The sequence below is a fragment of the Montipora capricornis genome, chromosome 11 (genome assembly GCF_036669925.1).
Source record: "Montipora capricornis isolate CH-2021 chromosome 11, ASM3666992v2, whole genome shotgun sequence".
Taxonomy (NCBI): domain Eukaryota; kingdom Metazoa; phylum Cnidaria; class Anthozoa; order Scleractinia; family Acroporidae; genus Montipora; species Montipora capricornis.
Genome location: NC_090893.1, coordinates 18,753,983 through 18,776,482, shown reverse-complemented (window position 1 = coordinate 18,776,482; position 22,500 = coordinate 18,753,983). Strand labels below are relative to the sequence as shown.

At 41.2% G+C, this 22,500-nt stretch overlaps 3 protein-coding genes across 3 annotated transcripts in view; 1 reads left to right on the top strand and 2 right to left on the bottom strand.

Moving 5' to 3' along the window:
• Nucleotides 1–1,632: 1,632 nt before the first annotated feature.
• LOC138024397 (uncharacterized) lies at nucleotides 1,633–4,808 on the top strand. The gene is made up of 2 exons (XM_068871600.1): nucleotides 1,633–1,778; nucleotides 3,027–4,808. Exon 2 carries the CDS (start codon nucleotides 3,043–3,045, stop codon nucleotides 3,997–3,999), a length of 957 nt encoding a protein of 318 aa, XP_068727701.1. The 5' UTR covers nucleotides 1,633–1,778; nucleotides 3,027–3,042; the 3' UTR covers nucleotides 4,000–4,808.
• The window catches only part of LOC138023161 (uncharacterized), a 36,250-nt gene continuing 17,586 nt past the window's right edge, over nucleotides 3,837–22,500 (bottom strand). The window contains exon 9 of the mRNA XM_068870183.1: nucleotides 3,837–10,744. Within this exon, the coding sequence (XP_068726284.1) occupies nucleotide 10,744 (1 nt within the window). The 3' untranslated portion in view covers nucleotides 3,837–10,743. The remainder of the gene's footprint in view (nucleotides 10,745–22,500) is intronic.
• The window catches only part of LOC138024370 (tetratricopeptide repeat protein 28-like), an 11,175-nt gene continuing 5,406 nt past the window's right edge, over nucleotides 16,732–22,500 (bottom strand). The window contains exons 2-3 of the mRNA XM_068871554.1: nucleotides 19,348–22,500; nucleotides 16,732–18,858 (exon numbers count right to left, since the gene is read on the bottom strand). The exon at nucleotides 19,348–22,500 is cut by the window's right edge and continues 491 nt beyond it. Coding sequence (XP_068727655.1) covers nucleotides 18,839–18,858; nucleotides 19,348–22,500 — 3,173 coding nt within the window. The 3' untranslated portion in view covers nucleotides 16,732–18,838. The remainder of the gene's footprint in view (nucleotides 18,859–19,347) is intronic.

Here is a 22,500-nt window from a genome sequence, read left to right as displayed (position 1 = left end):
AAAAAGCTCTATTCTACTGTATATGTTAATTAGGTCACATTTCGTGGAAAAGCAGAACAGGAACAAATAATCATCCGTTTAAGTTTCATTAGATTTTCCTGCCTAACGCAAGATACATTTTGTGGGAATACAGAACGCTTGTGTTTAAACTGTGTGTTGGATAAAAGGCGCTTCATTAATTAAGTCATCAAGATACCGTTTTGATCATTGAGGTAATAAATTCTTCAGAAGGGCCCGTTTAAACGGAACCAACATCATCCGACATTTTTGGATGTTGGGTAATGTTCAAGGGCGTGTTCAAACGAACATAGCATCGTCCAACATCTTGGATGGAAGAATTCTGGGCTTGATATTCGTCCACAGTCCTTCGCGAAACTGTCCCTTTTCCCCGTCATATTGTCCCTTAGAGACCAAAGCATAAACATAGCGCGTGACACTGTTGTGAAAGCTGTTCAAACCATAGTTAATAGAGGGGAATGGTTATGAAACCCGACAAATTTCTTTGTTGCAGGTTTTTGTTCTCCTTTTTGGCATTGACCGTGCACAAAGCACAATAGTTGTTTACTCCGTGCTGAGGAACTAACCAATAGAAGGGTGTTGGCTACGTAATACATGCATAGTGTATGAGAGAAAAACAAAAGATTGTGCACGGTCGTGGCTTCCCAACCTAAATCTTGGCATCTTTGTTTGCTCCTTTGATGTTTGCCGAGCTTCAAAACCAGTCCCCTCTATTAACTATGTTCAAACGTGGCCAACACATTGCGACATGGTCCATGGCACACGAGAACGAAAGAAATGTTCGATGCTTATGGATGAAAGTTTCAACTCGTTCAAAACTGATTCAACCTCATACAACACCGCCCAACAAGCCGTTCAAGTATATGGCATCCGACAAAGTTTGATGATGATGTTGGACCAACATGATGGAACCGGTTGAATGGGCCTTAAGAGCTTCCTGTCTGGAAATTCAGTTGTTTAATTCAATTTTGGTGATTATGAAAAACTGCCGGTGTAATCTCTCACACCACAGAACCGGTACATATCGAAAAGTTCCACTGGTGTTTCTTTGTACTGTAGTTTCTGGTCTAAAATGTTGTGTTTTTTAAGTTTGGGCCTACACTTCAGACTCAGCAATTGCATTCCCCTGACAAAAACGTCTACAACCATTCTGCAGTTCCTATCAAAATCTCAGTAATAAAAGAGAAAGTTCCCTATATTGTATATATTTGCCGATTAGAGAGCTGTGTTGATCGCTTCAGGCTTGCTTGCTTCGTCAGCAAAAAAAGAGACCTTTTATCTCGTTTCAGCAGAAACGGAAAACTTCACTCTTCTGCACCACAAACAAGGGTTTTGTCCTTAAGTTTTCTTTGTGTTTGCTAGACTATGATACCGCGCTATTTTAAGAAACCTCCTCTCAAAGAAATGATCATACAAGGTATACATTTCTGTTCTTCAAGCCAACATTTCTTCGGTTTGCTTGTAGGAAAGGCCAAAATTGTCGCTTATTTTCTGCCGAGTGGCTGCATCAAGCAGAATAAAAACATAAACGCACGCAATGCATGCCGTTGGAAAGAGACTTCCGTTTCAGCAAAAAGCGAAGCAGCCTCATATAGACTTCCTTATAGAGAAACGCCATCATGACACCCCTCATACAATAAGCACACGATTTCAAGCGCCAGAACCGTTTAGCTCTTTCACACGCGCAGAAGCTGGCTAACTAAAGCAGCAGCATAATCGTCTGCTTATCTGGCTTTCTTCGCTGACAGGAGAGAAGTGAGGTGCGTGACTAAGAAATAAGGCTTTCAGATCATTTTCTTTGACTGATTTCTTTAAAACTGGTAATCACCTGCTACGGAAGTAGCGGAAAAATGCGCTTAAGATCAACTATCCTAAACCTACAAGAAATGTGTAAATTCGGAGTCCCGACTTCCTATCAAAAAGTTTTTTTCCTTGTAGAGGACTTTAGGAAGACTGTGATTTCACATCGCATTTTTGCTCCCTTCGCAAATTTCATGGCTTCCAGTTCCGAACAAAGAAAAATGCGCTCACCTCGAATACAACAAAACATTTTTTTAGAAGAGAAACGGAATCAATTTGAGAAATCATCTTGGCAATCCTACAAGAAACGCTAGTCAAGAGAACTTTAGGAAGACAGCTAGAGATCTTTAAGTCTTGAACTGAAATGAACCTCCCACAACTTGAAAGATTTGTAGCTCACTCGGGATCCTTTCACACATATACCTTTACCTTCGAAAGTTTTCCGTGCACATGAATCCTGGGACGTTTTACGGATAACGTTTTAAAATGCTCAAATGTGAATAGCTGCTGAGGGGGCAATTTTAAGAGCTCTGATAGCAGACAAGCCCTTTTTATCCTGTTGCAGAGATTCAATGCTTCGAACAGGACACTCCTGGCTAGAAATTGATATTTTCGTACTTGTACGTCAAGCAAAACATGCATGTTAATTAGTTTACATTTCGTGGAAAAGCTTAACAGAAGCAAGTCATCTCCCGTTTTAGTTCAACTAGAACTTCCTGCCTCACACAAAATAAATTTTATGGGAACATAGAATTCTTTTCGAAACCGGGCCTTCAACGTCTGGCCGTTCAATTCCAAGTCTGCTTTTAAACTGTGTTTTGGATGAGTGGAGCTTTAAGATACCATTTTGATTTACTCATTATTGAGTTGCTAAATTATTCATAACGGCTTATAATTATTGTCTGCAAATTAATGGTTTTTTATTTCAATGTTGGAGCTTGTTCTGTGATGTACTGTTGACGGTCACGGTAAAGCTCTGTAAGAGGTTTGCAGAGTGATTGCATTTAGTTTCTAATAGCAAAGTTTTAGCTGTCATTCAGACGCTGTTGCAGTTTTCCTAAACTTTCTCCAAGTTTTCTACCTACACCTAATTCTTTCCTTACACTAAAAAGTCAATATTGTGACTAAAAGCCCGAAATATTCATTTGAAAACAGAACAGTCAATCGTTTGTGCGTCAATCTGTCGATGTTTGTTTCTCCGCTTTTAGACAATTCAAAGCTGCAATGAGTCACTTATCGATTTTGCTGCTGGTAATCATCGGGATCCTCGTCCCTGGAGCATTAGCGTACAGTCAAAAGTGCGTGAGGTGCATAAATTGTTGCAATAGCAACTGTGTTTCCAGTGAAATGCACGTAGAGGAACAGAGTAAGGGGATCATTCGCGTCTCTCAGCTTTCCAATGGCGACATCATCCGTGGGATCAGGGGAACTGAGCGGATTACTGGCTGGTGCAAGGTGGAAGCTGTTTATCCGAGGGCCCATACCGACAATTTCACAACCTACGATGGCTTCACAAATGACCACATGGTAATTGATGCCGATACCGTTCACCCGTACGGTAAGAAAGGAGAGATAAAGAAATCTCGTCTGTTTACCCTTGCTACCGAATGCGATGCCGCATTAAACGCAGACGGTCAGGCGTTCACGCCAATCAGCACCACGTTCTGTCCTCATGAACTGAGCTGGGGCGAGTATCTTCCTCTGATCGCTGCCATTCGTCGCGTGACCAGCCGTACAGGTCACTTTTGGTATCTTAGCGACGCTTTCCATGACAACCAGACAGCAAAAGTTCCGCGCTGGATTGACATGCTTCACGACATCTGTACAGAACTCTTGCGCTGCGCACGTGAGGGAGAATGCCAGAAGTTTGAAAAAATCACGGAAGAGTTTGTCCGCGAGCACGTGAACAGAAAGTATGTGGTAATGGTTGAGAGCGCATTTCCCAACATGGGTGGAGACGTGGAGAAAGATGAAACCGGTACAATCACTGAGGTGGCTCGCGAGAAAGGTACAAACAACGTTCTGGTTTTCTCATTCGTGGGTTGTGCTGTAGCTGGGCTCTTGATCGCGGTCGTTGCAGCGGTCCTGCTGTACCGCATGCGCGTGAAGAGGAAGATAGAGGCACTGAAGGAGCCACATGAAAACCAACCTCCGGTTATGATCCAGGATACTAAGGCATAGAGATGACACCAAGTGAGCGCTGCAGCTTTAAATTTGCCGGACACCGTCGCATAATTAGTGTTCCCTGCCATAGGTCAGGAACGTTCTTGTTTGTTAATTGTAAGGGTGGTTAGTAAAAAACATATTAATAATTTGATTTTTAGCAGGTAGAGGGGCAGATTTGACACCGTCGCATTATTAGTATTCCCTGCTGTAGGTCTGGCACTTGTTTTGTCGTTGTAAGGGTGTTTGTAAAACAGCAGTCTTACCTATTGATTTTTAACACGCAACGGCAGCAAAACGGAAACACATTTAATATCCATAAGGAGCCATAACTGTTTTTATAATTCAAAACATTAATACTTGATACATTGCCCAAATATGGTAATAAATTTCTGGACAGATGTATGTCGTCTACATGACGTCTATTCGGCGATAGATGTAGATTTCGCAATAAAATGTGAAAATGACGGACCGGCGCCGCTTCACAAATGTTACAAGTTCGGAATCTTTCATTTGTTATCAATGTGTTGGATTATAAAACAGTTATAGCACTCAATCTTGCGTGACACCGCCTAATTTTAGCCTACTCGGCCTTCGGCCTCGTCGGCTAAGTATTGGGCGATATTACGCTCGCTTTTGCGCTATAACCGTTACATGGCTCCTAATATTTATCGAGTGTATAATGGTGTGCCGTGAAGTGATATCGAAAACGTGTAATTGCAGGGTTTGAAGGCTTTCGGTGTAATTAGTCTTTGCTGGTTTCGAAGTCTGGTTGTAACGGCGACGGGCAGAAATAAGCATGCAATTAAATCATTATCCCCAGGCAATCATGTCTCGGTTAACAGACGAGTTCTTTACCCATCTCCAGGTGGGATACCCTCTGTAATGGACCGCATGGGGAGATCCCACTTAAAAAAGGGGCTTTTTTCCAGGGTAAAGGCTAAAAGGGTTAAGAATTTTGCAAGAAGAAAAAGGGTTCGTTAAGTGGACATTTAGATACTGAAAAGGGCCTTTCAAAATATCTCCAATGGATGTACCTGACAGCTGATTGTTCCAAGTGTTTTTAATGGGGATTCCAAGTGAAAAGTTCTTTTTATAGTGAAAACGACAAAAAAACTTAGATGACACACGCTAACACACCGATCTCTTAATGTGATCCACCTTCCCACTCGCGGCTTGCCGTGGGAGAACAGTTTTGCTGTTCCCAACACAGTTTACCCCACGTCTCGTATGTGGAGCTGTCAGTTAAAGGGATGCCTAATCTTCCGCCTGGTATGTTAACTATGCAATGCTGATGAAGTCCAGAAAGACCGAAACGGTTGGCCATGGCTGCTAATTGGCCGGGTGGAGTGCGAACTGGGTTGGTGTATGAGTGTGTTAATTACCTTGCTTTTTCTGTAAGAGTCGTTCCACTGTTAGCGTAAATAAGTTTTTCTCCTTCTTTTGATGATCCCAACATTTACTGTCATCACCGAAGTATCTGAGCTGAGGGCTACACTTTCTGCCCAGAATGGTTTATATAGAAGGGTAAACGTCGGCACTTCGGGGCAGAGCCAGCCGAGAAAAAAACGTTGCAGGAATTTCTTAAGGACGTTCGCGCGAAAATCTTCCCACATTGAAATTTGTTTCATTTCTGGCCTAAAGTTAGGTTATAAATTACTTATTCCAAAAATGAAAAAAAAAAATTGGGGGTCACCGACTTTGTTTCGGAGAAAGAGGCAAGGGAAAAATGCCCTAATTTCGATAGATAGGTCATCATAACGAGATGTAGCCTCATCTACTTATCCGTCGAAAATCATGGAAATAATAAGCTAGAATGAAGGTTTCTGTGCATAGAAATATAGGAGTGGATTTTTAGATAATTGCATGCCACTGGGGATGTCGTAAACAGTAAACTTAATCCTCAACGAGCGTTTTTGCAAGCGCTACCCGTTGTAACCACTTCGGGAACTCAGGACAGAAGGAAAGACAATTTTTTAAAAAGATCACTTCTGACATTGTGCTTTTTTTAATTTCAACATATTTTGTAGATTGTAAGAAGAGCAAGTGATTCATGTCTTAAAAAATAGGGGTCACCGATGATCTGAACGAGTAAAATCGATGTGATGTTGCGAAGCTCTTGGAAAATTTAGTTTGTCACGGATTTGCGTGATCCGTCGGGGATGGACTGGAACCCGAGACAAGATGAATCGGTGAAAGGTTTTTGTAACTTTCTTGAGCATAGCAACGAAGTTTCAAGCAGGTGTTATCTTTATTTGGTTAGTGTTTTGTCTCATATCTCTCCAATGCCGTTTTTCTCATTGCCGTCCTTTTCATCTCTGACTGTTTCCTCATAGGTCTGCACTATTCAAGTGGATTAGTACGAGAAGATAAATCTGCTCTATTTTCATGAAAGTAAAGAAAAAGAACTTTAAAAGCATGAATTTATTATGAACTAAAAACTCGTAACGTAATAATAACATCTTCAAAAACCAACCCCATTAAATTTACGCAACGTCCCTGAGTAAAACTAACCTTCCTCGAGTTTTCAAAACTTTCAGCCACTACTCGATTAGCGACCTTTTCCAGGATCCCGGTCCATTCTCTTTGATGTTTCATGATGAATTGGAAATAGATGTGCCATTTTTTAGCCGACCTGGAAATTTTTCCCCGGCGATTTTGTCGCCATAAGATCTTATCTAATGCTTGAAGTAATGCGTTATATATTGCAGTCTCGTTACCTGTGCAGTAAAAGTTGCGCGCAAACAATTAACGCGAACGTCCTTAAATGATGCTCTCTTTTGTGAAAAGTTCCTCAATAATTTTTTTTATTTTTGGGAAATCTGCCAAAAAGTTGCCATTTTTTTCTCAAAGACGCGTCAAAATGCAGTGACGTTTCTTAAAATTTGTTCACTCTTTTAAATTATATTAATGGTCGCTTTAATGTCACTTTATTATTACTTGTTTGGATGTGAAGCGGAAACAAACCTAAGTCTCTTGGAAAACGATGCTGAAATGATAGTGGGAAAGTAAAATACGAGCCAATAAAACAGGTGGCTGGTTGACTGTTATTAAGGACTGGACAAATGCCCAAGTTAAAAACTTTAAGTTTTCAGAAAAGAAACGGCCTAATGTTTGGCGTTCAAATTGGAGGAATCCAAACCTGTTCGTAGTTTGTTTCCAGCTTCCAGAGACAATATGGTGGGAGCTGAGCACGTGGATCGCGTTTGACCGATGCGTGCTATCTGTCATTTTGCTTTTTCTTGTGGCTGGAACCCGCTGACCCTTTCGCTGCAGTGCTTCTTTCAACCTCGTTTCCAGCGCCCTTTTTCAACGTTGTTTACTTGCGGAGGTTTTGTGAGTTCAGTTTTATTCTCTTGTGATATTTCTCGTTTTGAATGTGCCGTCTTGTTAAACATCTTATCATTATTGAGCATATTACTAAAAAAAAATATTTTAGAAACAACACAACACTTTTTAAATTTTAAAACATGTTTCGACAGTGTAAGGTAATTACCTTACATTGGTCCTTTTTCTTTTCTCACGCAGAAAAACGTTCGCCTTTTTGCTAAACATTATTGTAATAATATTGATATTAAGTTAGTTTTCTCATCATTTAAAATCGGCGACATCTTCAGTGTGAAGCATCCTGTCCCTCGTGGGCTCCGTGCGGGTGTGGTATACAAGTTTTTGTGGGCGGGCTGTAGTGCCTGCTATGTCGACGAAACTACCCGGCATTTTTTCACGCGCGTAAGTGAGCACACTTTCAGTGATAGGACCTCGCACGTTTTTAAACATTTACAGAAGTCTGAGCATTGCCACACTTTGTGCTCTAATGACTGTTTCAGCATCCTAGATCACGCCTCTACCACCTTCCAACTTAAGATAAAAGAAGCCATTCATATTCAATGGGAGAAACCTTCACTTAATCATCAACTTTATCACCATAATTTAAAACTTTCTTTGTAATTTTTTACATCGTCATGTTTCCTTTTGTTCTTATAGCCATTAGCATTTTGTTTCACACTATATATTCAACTCTGTACTTTGTAATTTAAAGTGAAGATGGCAGAAGTTTCTGTCGAGACATGTTTCAGTTTAAATTTAAAAAGTGTTGTGTTGTTTCTAAAAATATCGATGTGCCTGCTACTATCCAGACCTTCTAAACAAAAATAGTGCTATCGAATAGGAAAACTGATTCAAGTTGCTAAATTCCAATAACTGCAGAAGTTGATACGTTACAGGTTACTAAGGAGGTATTTACATGAGACCGGTGCGAACTCAGACCGGCGCGAATTCGTATCGGCCTCCATACATTTCTTTTTTATGCAATTTCATGAGACCGACCCGACATTGAACGCAGACCGGTCTGCTTTCGTCTCGGTTGCTGGACCGAGACGAGAAATTCTCGGAGCGGTCTGAGTTCGTACCGTTCTCATGTAAATGAGAACAAATCTCACGTAGACCAGGTCCAGAAATTTCAAGCCTGTTTGCTTTTGGGTCCACCATATATTTATTTGACAAAACAGTATTCATCCCGAAATCATGCACCAAAAAACTTCTTCCCGGTTTGATGTAAACGGTTGCAAAAGAGTCATACCAGTAAAAGTTCATACCGGTCTGAGTTCGTCCCGGTCTCGTGTAAATACCCCCCAAGTCGAACCTCCAATAGCGTAGTTGGAAAAAGGATTTTTTTCCTACTGTTCACGAGCGATTTTGCAGGCTCTTATGTTACCTATTTCAGTAACGATGAAATAAGGTGTTTGGCATTTTTTGCTCATAATTTTTGTGGAGATGTATGATAAATCCAAAGTTTGTGGTTATTTTGGCATAGCTTATTCAAGCCACGAGTTTGTTCCTCTATTTGAGCAAGTAGTACATTTGCATGAAAAGGCGTTTCCTTGTAATGCCCTCTTTATTAATTTCAACGCCACATAATCCTGAATTTCGGACTTCTGCTTTTCGGGCCTTCCTTCTTTCACTGTTTTTTTTTTTTTGTTATATTCTCTTTGTGATTTGCTATTGCTACACCAAGGGCTAGTCTATCAGTAGATTCCTTGGTTCATGGCGAACATATTTCATGCTGTGTTTGTGGCAAAGTCAGTCACCAATTTACTCACAAATTATTTTCCGGGAATCATATTTATTTGAACTACGGAGAGAATCATTGCAGTTATTCATTAACATTAAATGAGCAGTAAGGAAAGGAAAGTTTTTCAGGCTTTCCTTTTGTCACTGCTCAAGAAACCTTAAATTTTGCCTTCAACACACTCAACGGTTGAGACATGGGTGCGTTGGTTAACCATTACGACTATAAGCTTACAACGAAGTGAATGAGAGATACATCAGGTAACGTCCTACATGTGCCAAAGATGGACACGTAAACCCTAAAAACCCTCTTGTTAGGAGAAATAGGGACCGTGTATCCCCGACCAGATGCAGGGGCACCACCTTTGGGGTTTTAAGGTAAATCTATAAACGACGGAATGAAAAATAAATCAGATAACACTAATTACTCAATAAAAATAAAGCTAATGCCAAAGTGCTAGTGGCAAGGCTGACCGTAGAATGTCACAAGTTTCTCAACCGCCTCTCTTTACAAACGTACCACTAATTAGCCTACGTGTACCATGCTCGCAGCTAGTTCTCTGTTCCGTGTCGGTAAATTATTGATTTATGTCAATACCGATTATCACAAATTACATATTTTGCCTTCACTACAAAACCGAACACACTCAAAGGTTGAACCATGGGCGTGTTGGTCACCCTGGCCCAAGACAGAAAGCAAAAGGTAGGCCTTGAGCTCACAGAGACAGATCCTCAGAATCTTCGAGCCTGCAAGAGAATCCTTAAGAAATGTTCTTCGCCGTAACTGAAGCCCAGCGACCATGGCGCTGAAGATTCCTCTCCGAAAAACCAGAGCTTGTGGCAAAAGTAGCCCCACCTGATCTAGCTGAATGGTTACTAAACCAGCTTAGAGATATCAGGTACAATATTCGCGAAAGACTTGTTAAAAGACTGCCTATAGTGGAATAACTAATCGGCTTGTCAATAGAGATAAGGCGCTTATGATTGCCTGAAGCTGATATGGCCCTAAAAAGATACTCATCTGAATTCACAGGAATCTGGACCTTCAGCATATACAGTTTAAGTAATTTCATAAAAGAACACGGACAGGTGTTAGATGAGGATTCAGCAATAACGACCGATCTGCCCTCCCTCAGCCGATCAGTTTTGCTTTTCTCTATGCTGATTGTAACATAACCCTCGCTAAACTGAACATCCCTGCCTCGAATAACGCATAACTTCCAAGAAATTGTAAAAGGTCGTCTAGATTAGACACTACAGGAAGAAGCAGGAAGAAGCATGAGGTGGTGGTTTTCCAGGGGTTCCTTTCTGTTGACTATTGGCTGACTGGCAAGGCGAACAGCTCTTCCTTTTACGGCAATAACTGTAGGGTGTGCTGTTGGTGAATCGAAGCCTGCAAGAAGATGAATCCACTTGAACGCGTAGAAGGCGCAGTTGATGGTAGCGACGGACTTGGACGACTCGAGGAGGTATTGCAAATACATGTATAAGGCAGAATCAATTGGTCTGACTGGAGACTCCGAAGTATCCAAGACATCGCTAGCAAAGGCTTTTCACGTGTTAAAAGCTCTCAAGTAATTTTCAAATGTCCCAGACGCTTTGGAAGCAAGCACGGTGGACTTGAGATTCTCTATTAGCTGAACCACCCTAGCGGAATTTTGGCCCCCTGAAGACTAGAAAACGGAAGTGAAGATATCTAAGGATAAGAAAGAGGAAGAATATCAATATCAATGAGATAGACAGCAGTGCACACAATGCTAAATCTATGTTTAACCCACTTTCTTCAGTAATTAAAGCCACTTTGCCCTCCAGGCAATACTCTTCTCAGGTAACACAATAGGAAAAAACCATACTAATCTAATCAGCATACGCCTCTAGGGCGTTTGCACGGCAACCTGATATACCCCTCTAGGGTACAAAAAAAGATGTGATAAATCGTCACTCTAGGGCCTCTCCTGGATGCCTCTCTAAGGCATAACACGTTTAAGTTGATATTACTAACAAATAGCAAGCAATGCAAATACACATCGACACTGTGAAAACAGCTGCAATCTCTAGCTCGAATGTAATCAAACACATGGAACTAGACAGCTTTTACGAGATAACTCGGAATCCAATCTGGGAATGATGTTTAAGTCAAGACGTAGAGCTAAAGAAACGAAAACCAATGGCTTTCTACCAAAACTAGGGTTCCTAGCTCTTCCTCTAATGAATAAATTAGGAAAGTTAAGCAGGATAACCCAGTCAAGGATAAATGAACTCCAAAGGAAACCATCCGAACACAGCCAGGTGATCTGGTGACGTAATTCGGAGGACTGGGGAGAAGAATTTTAACGCCGTATCCCACAACCGCGTGCGGCCTTATTTTTTAATTCAACAAGGCAGAGGCGAGGTTAGATCTCGTCGGATGTACTTGAATGTTCATTCAGTAACAGGAAATGTGGTAGACACGGAATAATCTATTGAGTTTTGGCGATGGAAGGTACTGCAGGGAGTTTGGAAACAACATCCAAGGCCGCGCGCGGTTGTGGGATACGGCGTTAAAATTTTTCTTCCCAGTCCTCCAAATTACGTCACCAGATCACCTGGGGCACAGCCAGTTATTATGATGAGACCAATCCTGAGAAAATGCATCAACGCCGCTCGAACCCGGCTGGTAAAGCTCCAGGCTTTTTGAGGCACTGGATTATAAACTAGCGATTTCTTGTCCGCATCGACTCCAAGACCATCGTCCAAATAAACCACGGTCGACTTTGGTTCAGATCTCCTTTTCTTGATTAGAGGCTTGAGTATTTTTGTAAATAAATAAGGCACGGAACTGAGGCCAAACGGAAGAACAGAAAACTGGAAAAATTTGGTGCGTCCGGAGGAAAGTGTCCACGCAAGTGACAAATACTTTCTGTGCACCGGGAATATTTCTACGTGATGGTAACCAGACTTTAAGTCAAAAGTAAATATAAAATCTCCAGGATTCAAAATCTCTTTGGCAATAGACAAATCACACAGGAATCTGCATTTATAAAGGAACTCGTTAACTTAGTGGAGGTCTAAATTAGACGCTTTTTGCCTGATTTTTACATAGATACGGACAAAGTATTAATTATAACAGGAGCTTCAAGCACTTCAGCGTCGCAACCGTTGATAACGAGATCGTTGAAGGCATTTTGGCGAAAGCTGACAGTACCAAATCCGAACTATTTAGCTGTGAAGGGCATAGGAATTTGGAGAAGAGGTAATTTATAGCCGTATTTAGTAACATCAAGTATCAATTGGTGCGCGTGAATGTCATTCCAGAATTTCAGGGCTCCACGTAGCCGGCCTTTAACGGACAAACAGTCATCGCCGGATTTAATCTCGAAAGAAACTCCAGTGACCCGAAGAAAAACTAATAGTCCAGGCATTTTGTGCACACACCCAGAAGCTTTCTCTCTAAAAACCTTTCAGATATACCGTCTAGAAGAATATACTAAAAATCCAACAAAATCTGAGCACGGCAACATCCCGAAATTTAGCTCTCGGCTAAAAGGACCTGTGTGTGTTACACGAAAATGAGGCTATTTCCGGAAGTGACTGTTTTATTGTCAGTAACGCACTCAAATACTGTCTGTTCAGCATACAAATACCAAATACTGTTTTAACTCTTAATGCAAAGGGGTCTCTCCAAAAAATCTTTACCCACTTCTAGCATCTTCAACTTTGTAAACACAAAGCTGGTTCTTTGGTTCCTTAATTAAGCTCATTTAAAAGCTAGGCCGGTAACGGCAACTATATATTGTTGTCAATGCGTTTTTAGGATTCTGTAACGTACATACACATGAGTTGATAACATCGAATTCAGTAATCATCGGTGTCATCACTGGTAAGAGCAAGGCTACTATTTGTGCATCCAGCGCCTCGACATTGGCCACATGCCATAGAACAGTTATGTCCATGCTTGCTTGATAGATATATAAAGAAAGGGTGGGGTAGGATAGAGGTACTGGAGAGGATCAGGGAGGGGTAGGTGAGTAGAGGAAAAGATATCTAGTTTTCTTTTAGACCAACTAAAAAAACCAAGCGCCTGGTTTTTTTTAACTACACTCCCTCGAATAAAGAAAAAATCCCTTTTTTACACTGTTGATTTAAAAAAAAAAACAGTTTAAAAAATTTAAGCTGGTTTAAAAAAAAACTAACCGGTTTAAAAAAATTCAAACCAAAAGCAAAATTAAACCACAACATCTAGACTGTGGGGTCTGGACTGAAATCAACATGTCTTATTTTTGCATATGGATTAGACTTGTTCTGGACAAGGGTGACGCCATTAAGAGTGTCTGACGTGGTCATGAGAAGAGGGCTTTGACTACTGGTTCATAGTTGGAACACTTGGTATCTTAGTTCTTGTTTCCATTGTCTCCCAGAGGCTAGCATCAATCAAAATGCTGCTGTAAGCATGGCAGTGAAACATCTAACTAGAACGGTTTTTGAATTCTTGCCTCTTCGATGTATTTACAGAAGAATGGTGATGTGCACCTCCCAGCAGTCCCTTTTAAGTCTGTCAGGCCACTCGTTTTAGTCATGAAAGCGAGCCAAAGAGCCGAGGGGAGAATGGAGAGAGAGCGAGGTGTAAAGAGGGAGGCGCTTGATTGGCTGTTAGAGAAGGGACTGCTAGCACTATAAAATAATGTCTCTACAAGAATGTGTGATAAATTGATCGCACCCCTCATTGACACACTATTTCAAAACACAACACATCTTAAGGAATTTAAACTAGTGAGAAACAGACCAGTTCGCTTTTCGCAAGTGCTGAAAAGGAGAAGGTTAAACCGTAGATATTTGCCCAATCATATGACTCTTTGTTGGTGGTCAGTATGACATGAACCTTGCAACTCACAATTCCAAGTTTAACGCCCCGTACCACTAAGCTTCCTTGCCTCTCCTACTAACTCATCACTCTCAGGTTATTTAATTTTACTCTCTTCTGCGAATGGAAAAAGGAAAAAAAAAAACAGGAAAATGTAATCACTATTCCCTGCAAAAGTAAATACCACGTAACACACTTTTCTACAAAACAAATCTGCAGATGACATTAAAAAGGAAGAACAAAACAGAAAATTGTACGTACTGCCAAGCGCATGTCACTGAATGGTAAATATATAGCTGAAAGGAGAAACCCTAGAGCGAGTATCAGTCGAGTGTATTAAAACCAAAATCAAAGTAATTACTTTGGCCAATCAAAAAGGATGGAGAAAGGACGGGGACAATCCAGTAAACCAATCAAAACTCAAAGTAATTACACGTAGGCGACACAAAGCGCGGGAAAATGTGCACGAGCAAGCCACGATTGGTTTTAGTTTCACTTCTGATTGGTTCAAAAAATGACACGAGAACTTTGAACCAATCATTGAGTGAAGTGATGAAAAACCAAAGCAATTCACTAATTACTTTCGACACTCAATTGAAAACCGCTCTGCGATCTCTTACTGTAACATCAAAAATACCATTTGAATAAAGCACAGGTGACCTGTTATAAAGCTCTGTGTTGTGGGTTCTGTGATGCAATTTTAGAAAATCTCATCGCAAGCAAAATGACCCTAAATGGGCCTTATTCGCGCGGCCGCCATATTGGCCATAGATAATAGATTTTGTACCCGAGCCTCAAGTTGAAGTTTCAATGGGGCAAAACAAAAGTTTTCAATCCCTCGGGACTCAACATGGCCGGCGTGTGATTGAGGCCCATTGTGTGGAGAATCCCATTAACTGCTAACAACTGTAGAGCAACACATAAAGCCATACAGCAAAGCCATGATGAGCACGGATGGACAAGAAAGGACACCTTTGAAAGAAATTAAAATGCGTAAAGTTTGATAACCAGAAAAAGCTCATTTTGGCTCAGAACAACCTTTTGCTGTGATTTCCCGGAAAAGGAGTTACACTGTCATTACAGTGTACTATGGACAAGTTCAAAACTTACAACTACTACTACTACTACTACTACTACTACTACTACGACTGCGACGACGACAACGATTAACAGTGGACTTCTGACCAAGGTTAGCATTAGTAAAGGTTTGGGCTGTGTTCTTAGTCTGTACTTTTGACTAACCAGAAAGCAATTAATTACCGAAGGAAACCTACTCCTTACTATGTTTGTGGTCAGCAGATACTGGATGAGGTCTGCACACGATCAAAAGTGATCCCTGGATCGAAACTGATGATCCTAAGAAATGATTCCGCAAAAAATCGGGAACGGTGTCTCCACGAAAACTTACATGACTGATGTATTATAAGAAAAAAAAAAGGAAATATATAAAATTTAAATCCACTGTCCGCATTCTTGAGTTCATTCTAAAGGCTAAACGTCAGTGACACTTCTGTTCATACTGCTTTCAAGACTGTCGCACAAATAACCACATGTGTTTAGGTCCCATTCTCCTGACAAAAATATCAAACTTCCCCACCCTGAGGCCAAGATAAAAAAACATTTCGAAAATAAGACAATCAAATTTTAAGGAAATGTCAAAACAAATTTGATTGTCTTATTTTCGAACTGTTTTTTTATAAAAGACCTAAAACCAACGCTAAACAAACAGTCTGATTCCATCCGTGCTAAATTATTTGTTTAGATCAGGTTTTATAAGCTTATTGTTATTAATTTATGTCCCCCCCTCCCCCCTATTTTTTACAAATATTTTTATCACTTGTGTTACATCCTTTACTGCCTTTTAGTGATTATGGTGTTTTAAAACTATTTTATCAAAAGGCACCGCCGATAGGAAATCCGAGTATCCCGAGATGCGCAGAACGTGTGCGCAATAGCAATAGTAGGCACCGTCCTTAACTAAAGTATTTTCTTGAACTTAATTCTGCTTCGTGTAAAAGGGGACGTAAGCTAATTTGCGAAGCGAAAGGTGCAACCTACCGATAGAAAGCTAAAGTTTGCGAAACTCAAGAAATTACATTTAATGAAATTTAAGCTTCACGATGACACTTTCATTACCACGTTTGTGACTACAACAAGGACAACCACAATATTCAGCAAACACATTCGTATCCATCCTGTACAAATTAATCGATATCAACGGACATTTTATCGCATTAAGGAGTTTAAACAATCACATCCAGCCCAACTAGTCTGATATCATTGCACGAAACACTCCACCACATTCAAGTCCGACCTTTTCTTGTCAAAACGTCTTATGCTCTGCGAAAGTATATGGAAGTAAATAATGATTATTGATTACAGAGTTGTCGTTTAAATTGAGTTAGTTTACATCTCCCCCTATAATCCCGGGAAAAAAGCAATTTAAACTTTTCTTCATTTTCGAACTTTTGGACCACAACGAGAAGATCGAAGGCAAAAAATGCCCCGTTCACTCACCCTACCCCCAAAAATATTTCTTGATCAGGAAGAATCCGATCTCATTCAAAGGAACTCTCTTCTGCAATTCCCTAACTTTATACCGACGTTTTGATCTATTGAAAATAGATGTCCTCTCGCAAGGAAAGTCATTGTCTAATCAATAGATCAAAAGTACGTCATATGGGAATCTCGACTATAGTCCACTTCGGAAAATACCATAATACTCTTTGTTTGTCCCCCTAGATTTTACATAAGCAATGTTTCCAGTTTCTCTTGGGACTTACAACAGTCCCAAGCTAGAGAAAACAAAAACAATGCTTATGCAAAATTTGGGGAGGACAAACAAAGAGTATTATGGTATTTTCAGGAGTGGCCTATTACCCTAACGGCCATATTTCTGTTCCGGGCGCCGACAGGCAGGGGGAAGAGAAGTAACCACCAGACGAAAACCCATGCAAGTTTACGGATGTGCTTTAAATTAGACGTAAAGGCTTTAATAAAATAATAATAATCATCATCATCATCACTGTATTTACGTCTCAAGGCATTTTAACCGAGCGCGAGTGCTCTACTAATTGGGGAGACTACAAATTAACTGAAATCAGTACAAATAAAATGAGGTGTTGGTTTTGTGGAGAGGGGAAAACCGGACTAGGAGATCAAGCAACACTCTTATTTCCTAGTTTTTAACCTTTTGGAAGTTTCCCTACGAAATTGCCCAACGAGATCACTCAAATCCAGAAGATTGCCCAGGTTATTTTTTTACAGTCATTAAACTTTCAATCGGACTAATTACGAGATCAGGTAACTTTCATTTCCTAGTTTTTTAGATGCCAGAAATTTGCCCAAGAAATCGCCCATTTAAAGTTTATTTTACCTTGCCCCTCTGTCTGTGGAACCCCTCTGTGGAAACAGGGACATTAGGGACCTTAAGATCTACGACGGCGACGTCGACAAAAACGTCACCTCAAAATAGAACTTCGCTCTAGTAAAAGTCTTTCGCGATTATTCCATCTCGTTCACTTCGTACAATGTGGGCGAAGTATCCTAAATATAAAATGGTAAGAACGGTTTCAGACTGAAAATAGAGAATGAAAGATTCTCTGTCGCATGCTCACGTTGTCGTCGAAACCTCAAATTTAGTGATATCACGTCGTCGTCACGCAGAGAACCGCAAAACCGCACGTGAGAATCGCACGTGTCGCACGTGCAGCACGATTATTTATGCTCTTTTAACCAATGATATCATTGTTTTGTGGCGTTTTCGTCGACGTCGTCGTCGTAGATCTTAAGCTCCCTATTCAGATCGAAGGACAAGGACGACCTCGAGTACGAATTTTCCGTTCTGAGCATGCGCACTTCGAAAAATGTCGGCTTCTAAACCTTATGCGCATGCTCAATACATAAGACTCGTACTCGTCCCCCGATATAAAGTTCCCTATTTCTTTGATTCTGGACCTTTTTCTAGCTATTTCTTGAGTCTCAAAACCTTCTATGCATATTAATTACGATATCAGAAAATGCCTATTTTCCTAGTCTTTTAGCCTCTGAAACTTGCTCAAGAAGTCGGCCATTTGTTTACTTTTCCTTGGCCCCTTAAAGTGCCACCGGGAAAACCGTGAACACCTGAAATATGTCAGGAATGTTATTTCTGTCCAATCACCCGTTCGACCGCATACGCGCAGAGTGTTTATTTACTGTTGTTTGCAATGCAAGAGCTGTGTCGCCTTTAGATTTAACGGGCAATGGATTTAATTTGAGGTAATTCTTGTCGTTCAAGCTTTGAGACTACTTGTAAAGAAACAGAACAGTGCCTTTATTTATCGTTTCACCGATCACTGACAATCCCAAGCAATTGTTGCTTTCAACATGTGGCGCCATCGCGAATGCCTGTATTATCTGCTGCAGTACTAACAACGTTTATTCAGTTTGCGGTTTGGGCGTGTGAAGTCCTCAAACATGATTCGCTTAAAAACAATAAGCATTCCTAATATATTTTAGGTGTTCAAGGTTTTCCTTGTCACACTGTAAAAAACTCATAAAATGTACATTTTAGACACTTGAAAAACTTGCCATTTCTTTCTCTATGCACTTTTTTCGCACCTTTTTTTCACGGAAACATCCTAAAAACCTTAAACTTAAAACGCCTACTGATTAGAACACCAGAAAAAAAAGAAGAAACCATTGACATTTGGTGTCCTATTATACGAATGAAAAATGGCTCTTCCTCGAAACTCTGTCTTTGCCTTAAATGGAAGTTCGCATGAGGACCTTAAGATGAATAATTGTCACCAGTAAAATAAGTCTGAAAACACACTTTTAAACAACATTTACATATCTTTTGTCTTCCTTCACCGCTTATGAGTTTTGAATGCTTTAATCCTCTCAATAACTCATATAGTTATATAGAAAATGACATGTTGACGCATCAGATTTCAAGAAGTAGTTTTCTCAACTTTCGGATGACGTTTCTGGAAAAAAAAGGAAAAAAGAAAAACAAAGAAATAGCGGGTTAAATGGTGATCAGCAATAATTTCGTTCTGAGTGATAAATGAACAAAGAAATTATTTTAATCCATGAAACCGTTTGTACAGACATGCATTTAGTCAGTTAATTGCAACAAGTATCACTGTGTCATGTAGGCACTACAAGCCCTCAATATCTAACTTCACTTTACGTAGGTAACCGGCAATTGGTTATTTCGTTTCTGTCCATTGCAAACAGTTCTTTTCAGGAAGGAAAACACCCGACTTGGTGAATGCCAACAAAAATTATTTTAGTCGCTAGCCAAAGCAGTTCGTAAAAGAACTATAGTAAAGAAAAAGTAAATATATTGGCGACTGATTTTGAAACCATTTCTCTGTGAAAAACTCATCGTTTTTTCTAGAGCACTCGCCGATGACAAATCTGTTCGACATATTTTTTCTCAGCAAGTAAAATTATATTCGAACAGCCCTTACCATTCTTTTCGAGTTCTTGTGGCCCAAATTCAAACGTGACATCATCACCAATTAGAACAAATGGTGCCCAGTATTTAATGGCGGAATACTTCTCCGTCTCCCGAAGAGATTTCATAGCATGGTGAAGAGCTAAACTTGCACTTTTTCTGTCTGCCAAGTGTTGGTAAAAACTCTTCATGAACAGCAAGGTCGCTTCATCATCAATTGCCCAGAGTGACACCAAAACAGACCGGGCACCAGCACACAGGAAAGCTCTGGCTATTCCCACCACACCCTCAGATTTTACTTCTCCCTTACCACTATGACAGCAACTCAGCACAACCAGCTTTGCCTGAAGACGAACTGCTTGAACATCGCTCATTGTTAACATGTAATCTTCCTCTTTGGGAATCTGGGATGCACGGTTGGGATTTGGGGCCAAAACAATTTCTCCAAATTCATCATCTCCATGAGCCGCAATGTGGATTAAAGCAACTGACTTCATTCTTTTCAGAACCTCAGTTTTCGTTGCATTTTCGCCAATGAGAGGCGTGGTCTGTAGAAGTTCTCCAATCATCTCCACCTCTTTTTTCGCGCATGGCAACTGTTCATAAATGGGTTCACCGGTGCCCCAAGTGATTTCCTTCAAGCACGGATCGCCCACAAGTAGTGCTTCACTCTTACTGTTGAAAACATTAGGTGCACTTGAGATCAGTTTCAAAGCGGACAACGAGGGAACAGTACGGATCCTGACAGAGTCACTCAATGCAGAATAAGGAGCCAAGCAAAATGTTCCATCAGGAACAAAGATCAAGTCATCACCTTGCAGCAAGTCTGCAATGGGACTGATTAAAAAATCATACAAGGACTGCAAAGGGTTGTCGGACACGATAAAAGACTGTAAGGATTCCTCCACAGCTTCTCCACTGCACGAGAAGTCGCTGCGATGTCTGAGCACCGAGCGATTCTCACATTGGACAACAGCCCCTGCGCCAATCTGTTTCAAAGTAGTCTTTATCAGTGAGTCAGCACTTCCATTTTCGATTTCCTTTTCCCTATAGTTTAATCCACTTCCTCTTCTCAGAAACCAAAAACTGAGAGTGTTCCCTGCAAGTGCTATGAAAACTGTTTGAAGAGGCAAATATTGCATAACAGCGGAGATAGTTTCCGTCCTTGCAATTGCCGGGGAAGGTTCTTCATCAACGCCAAATTGCATCTTCAAAATGTCTGTCAAGGCCTGTGCTCGTCCTTGTTCAGCAGCAAACAAAGCCTCATCAACCTCTCCAGTCTTCAAAAGTGATCTCCACAGAGCTGTGTACGCCCCTTGTTTTGTATCGCGAAAGCTTATTTTCCATGCATCTTCTGACTGAAGAAGACGTCTTGTTTCATCGAAATGTTTTATGCTTAGACGACAAAAATTAAGGGCTTTGCACAACGAGCCTGAAAATTCATTAACACAACCAAGCAAATGGCAAGCGATTCCTTGCTCTACTGGATTCCCCGTTTCCTTGGAAATAGTAAAATATTGTTCGTTACAGAAAAGAGCATTTTCAACCTCACCTCTAATGTAATAAGCATAACCGAGATTACCATAGGCAACGCCCTCCACGGCCCTATCCCCTACTTCTTTTGCAATGCTAAGATGTTGTTCGTGATAATTTATGGCTTCCTTAAAATTGCCCAGACTGTCATAAACTTTGCCGAGATTACCATAGGCCTTGCCCTCCCCGGCCCTATCCCCTACTTCTTTTGCAATGCTAAGATGTTGTTCGTGATACTTTATGGCTTCCTCAAAACTGCCTAGACTGTAGTAAGCGCCGCCAAGACCACCATAGGCCTGGCCCTCCTCGGCCCTATCCCCTACTTCTTTTGCAATGCTAAGATCTTGTTCGTGATACTTTATGGCTTCCTTAAAATTGCCCAGACTGCGATAAGCGATGCTAAGATTGCCATAGGCATGGCCCTCCCCGGCCCTATCCCCCACTTCTTTTGCAATGCTAAGACGTTGTTCGTGATACTTTATGGCTTCCTTAAAATTGCCCAGACTGTCATAAGCGTTGCCGAGATTACCATAGACCCTTCCCTCTCCGGCCCTATTCCCTACTTCTTTTGCAATGCTAAGATCTTGTTCGTGATACTTTATAGCTTCCTTAAAATTGCCCAGAATGCGATAAGCGATGCCGAGATTGCCATAGCCAACGCCCTCCCCGGCCCTATCCCCTACTTCTTTTGCAATGCTAAGATGTTGTTCGTGATACTTTATGCCTTCCTTAAAATTGCCTAGACTGAAATAAGCGTCGCCGAGATTACCATAGACCCCTCCCTCCCCGGCCCTATCCCCTACTTCTTTTGCAATGCTAAGATGTTGTTCGTGATACTTTATGGCTTCCTTAAAATTGCCTAGACTGCGATAAGCGATGCCGAGATTAGAATAGGCCCGTCCCTCCCCGGCCCTATCCCCTACTTCTTTTGCAATGCTAAGAACTTGTTCGTGATACTTTATGGCTTCCTTAAAATTGCCCAGACTGAAATAAGCGCTGCCGAGATTACCATAGGCCTTGCCCTCCCCGGCCCTATCCCCTACTTCTTTTGCAATGCTAAGATGTTGTTCGTGATACTTTATGGCTTCCTTAAAATTGCCCAGACTGCAATAAGCGATGCCGAGATTACCATAGGCCCCTCCCTCCCCGGCCCTATCCCCTACTTCTTTTGCAATGCTAAGAACTTGTTCCTGATACTTTATGGCTTCCTTAAAATTGCCCAGACTGAAATAAGCGTTGCCGAGATTACCATAGGCCCGTCCCTCTCCGGCCCTATCCCCTACTTCTTTCGCAATGCTAAGATGTTGTTCGTGATACTTTATGGCTTCCTTAAAATTGCCCAGACTGCGATAAGCGATGCCGAGATTGCCATAGGCCCCTCCCTTCCCGGCCCTATCCCCTACTTCTTTTGCAATGCTAAGACACTGTTCGTAATACTTTATGACCTCCTTAAAATTGCCCAGCCTCGGATACGCGTTGCCGAGATCACCATAGGCAACGTCCTCCCCGGCCCTATCCCCTACTTCTCTTGCAATGCTAAGATGTTGTTCGTGATACTTTATGGTTTCCTTAAAATTTCCCAGACTGAAATAAGCGCTGCCGAGATTACCATAGGCCTTGCCCTCCCCGGCCC

Bases quoted from the DNA above. Each gene is read 5' to 3' on its own strand.
- LOC138024397 (XM_068871600.1), top strand. From the start codon at position 3,043: ATGAGTCACTTATCGATTTTGCTGCTGGTAATCATCGGGATCCTCGTC.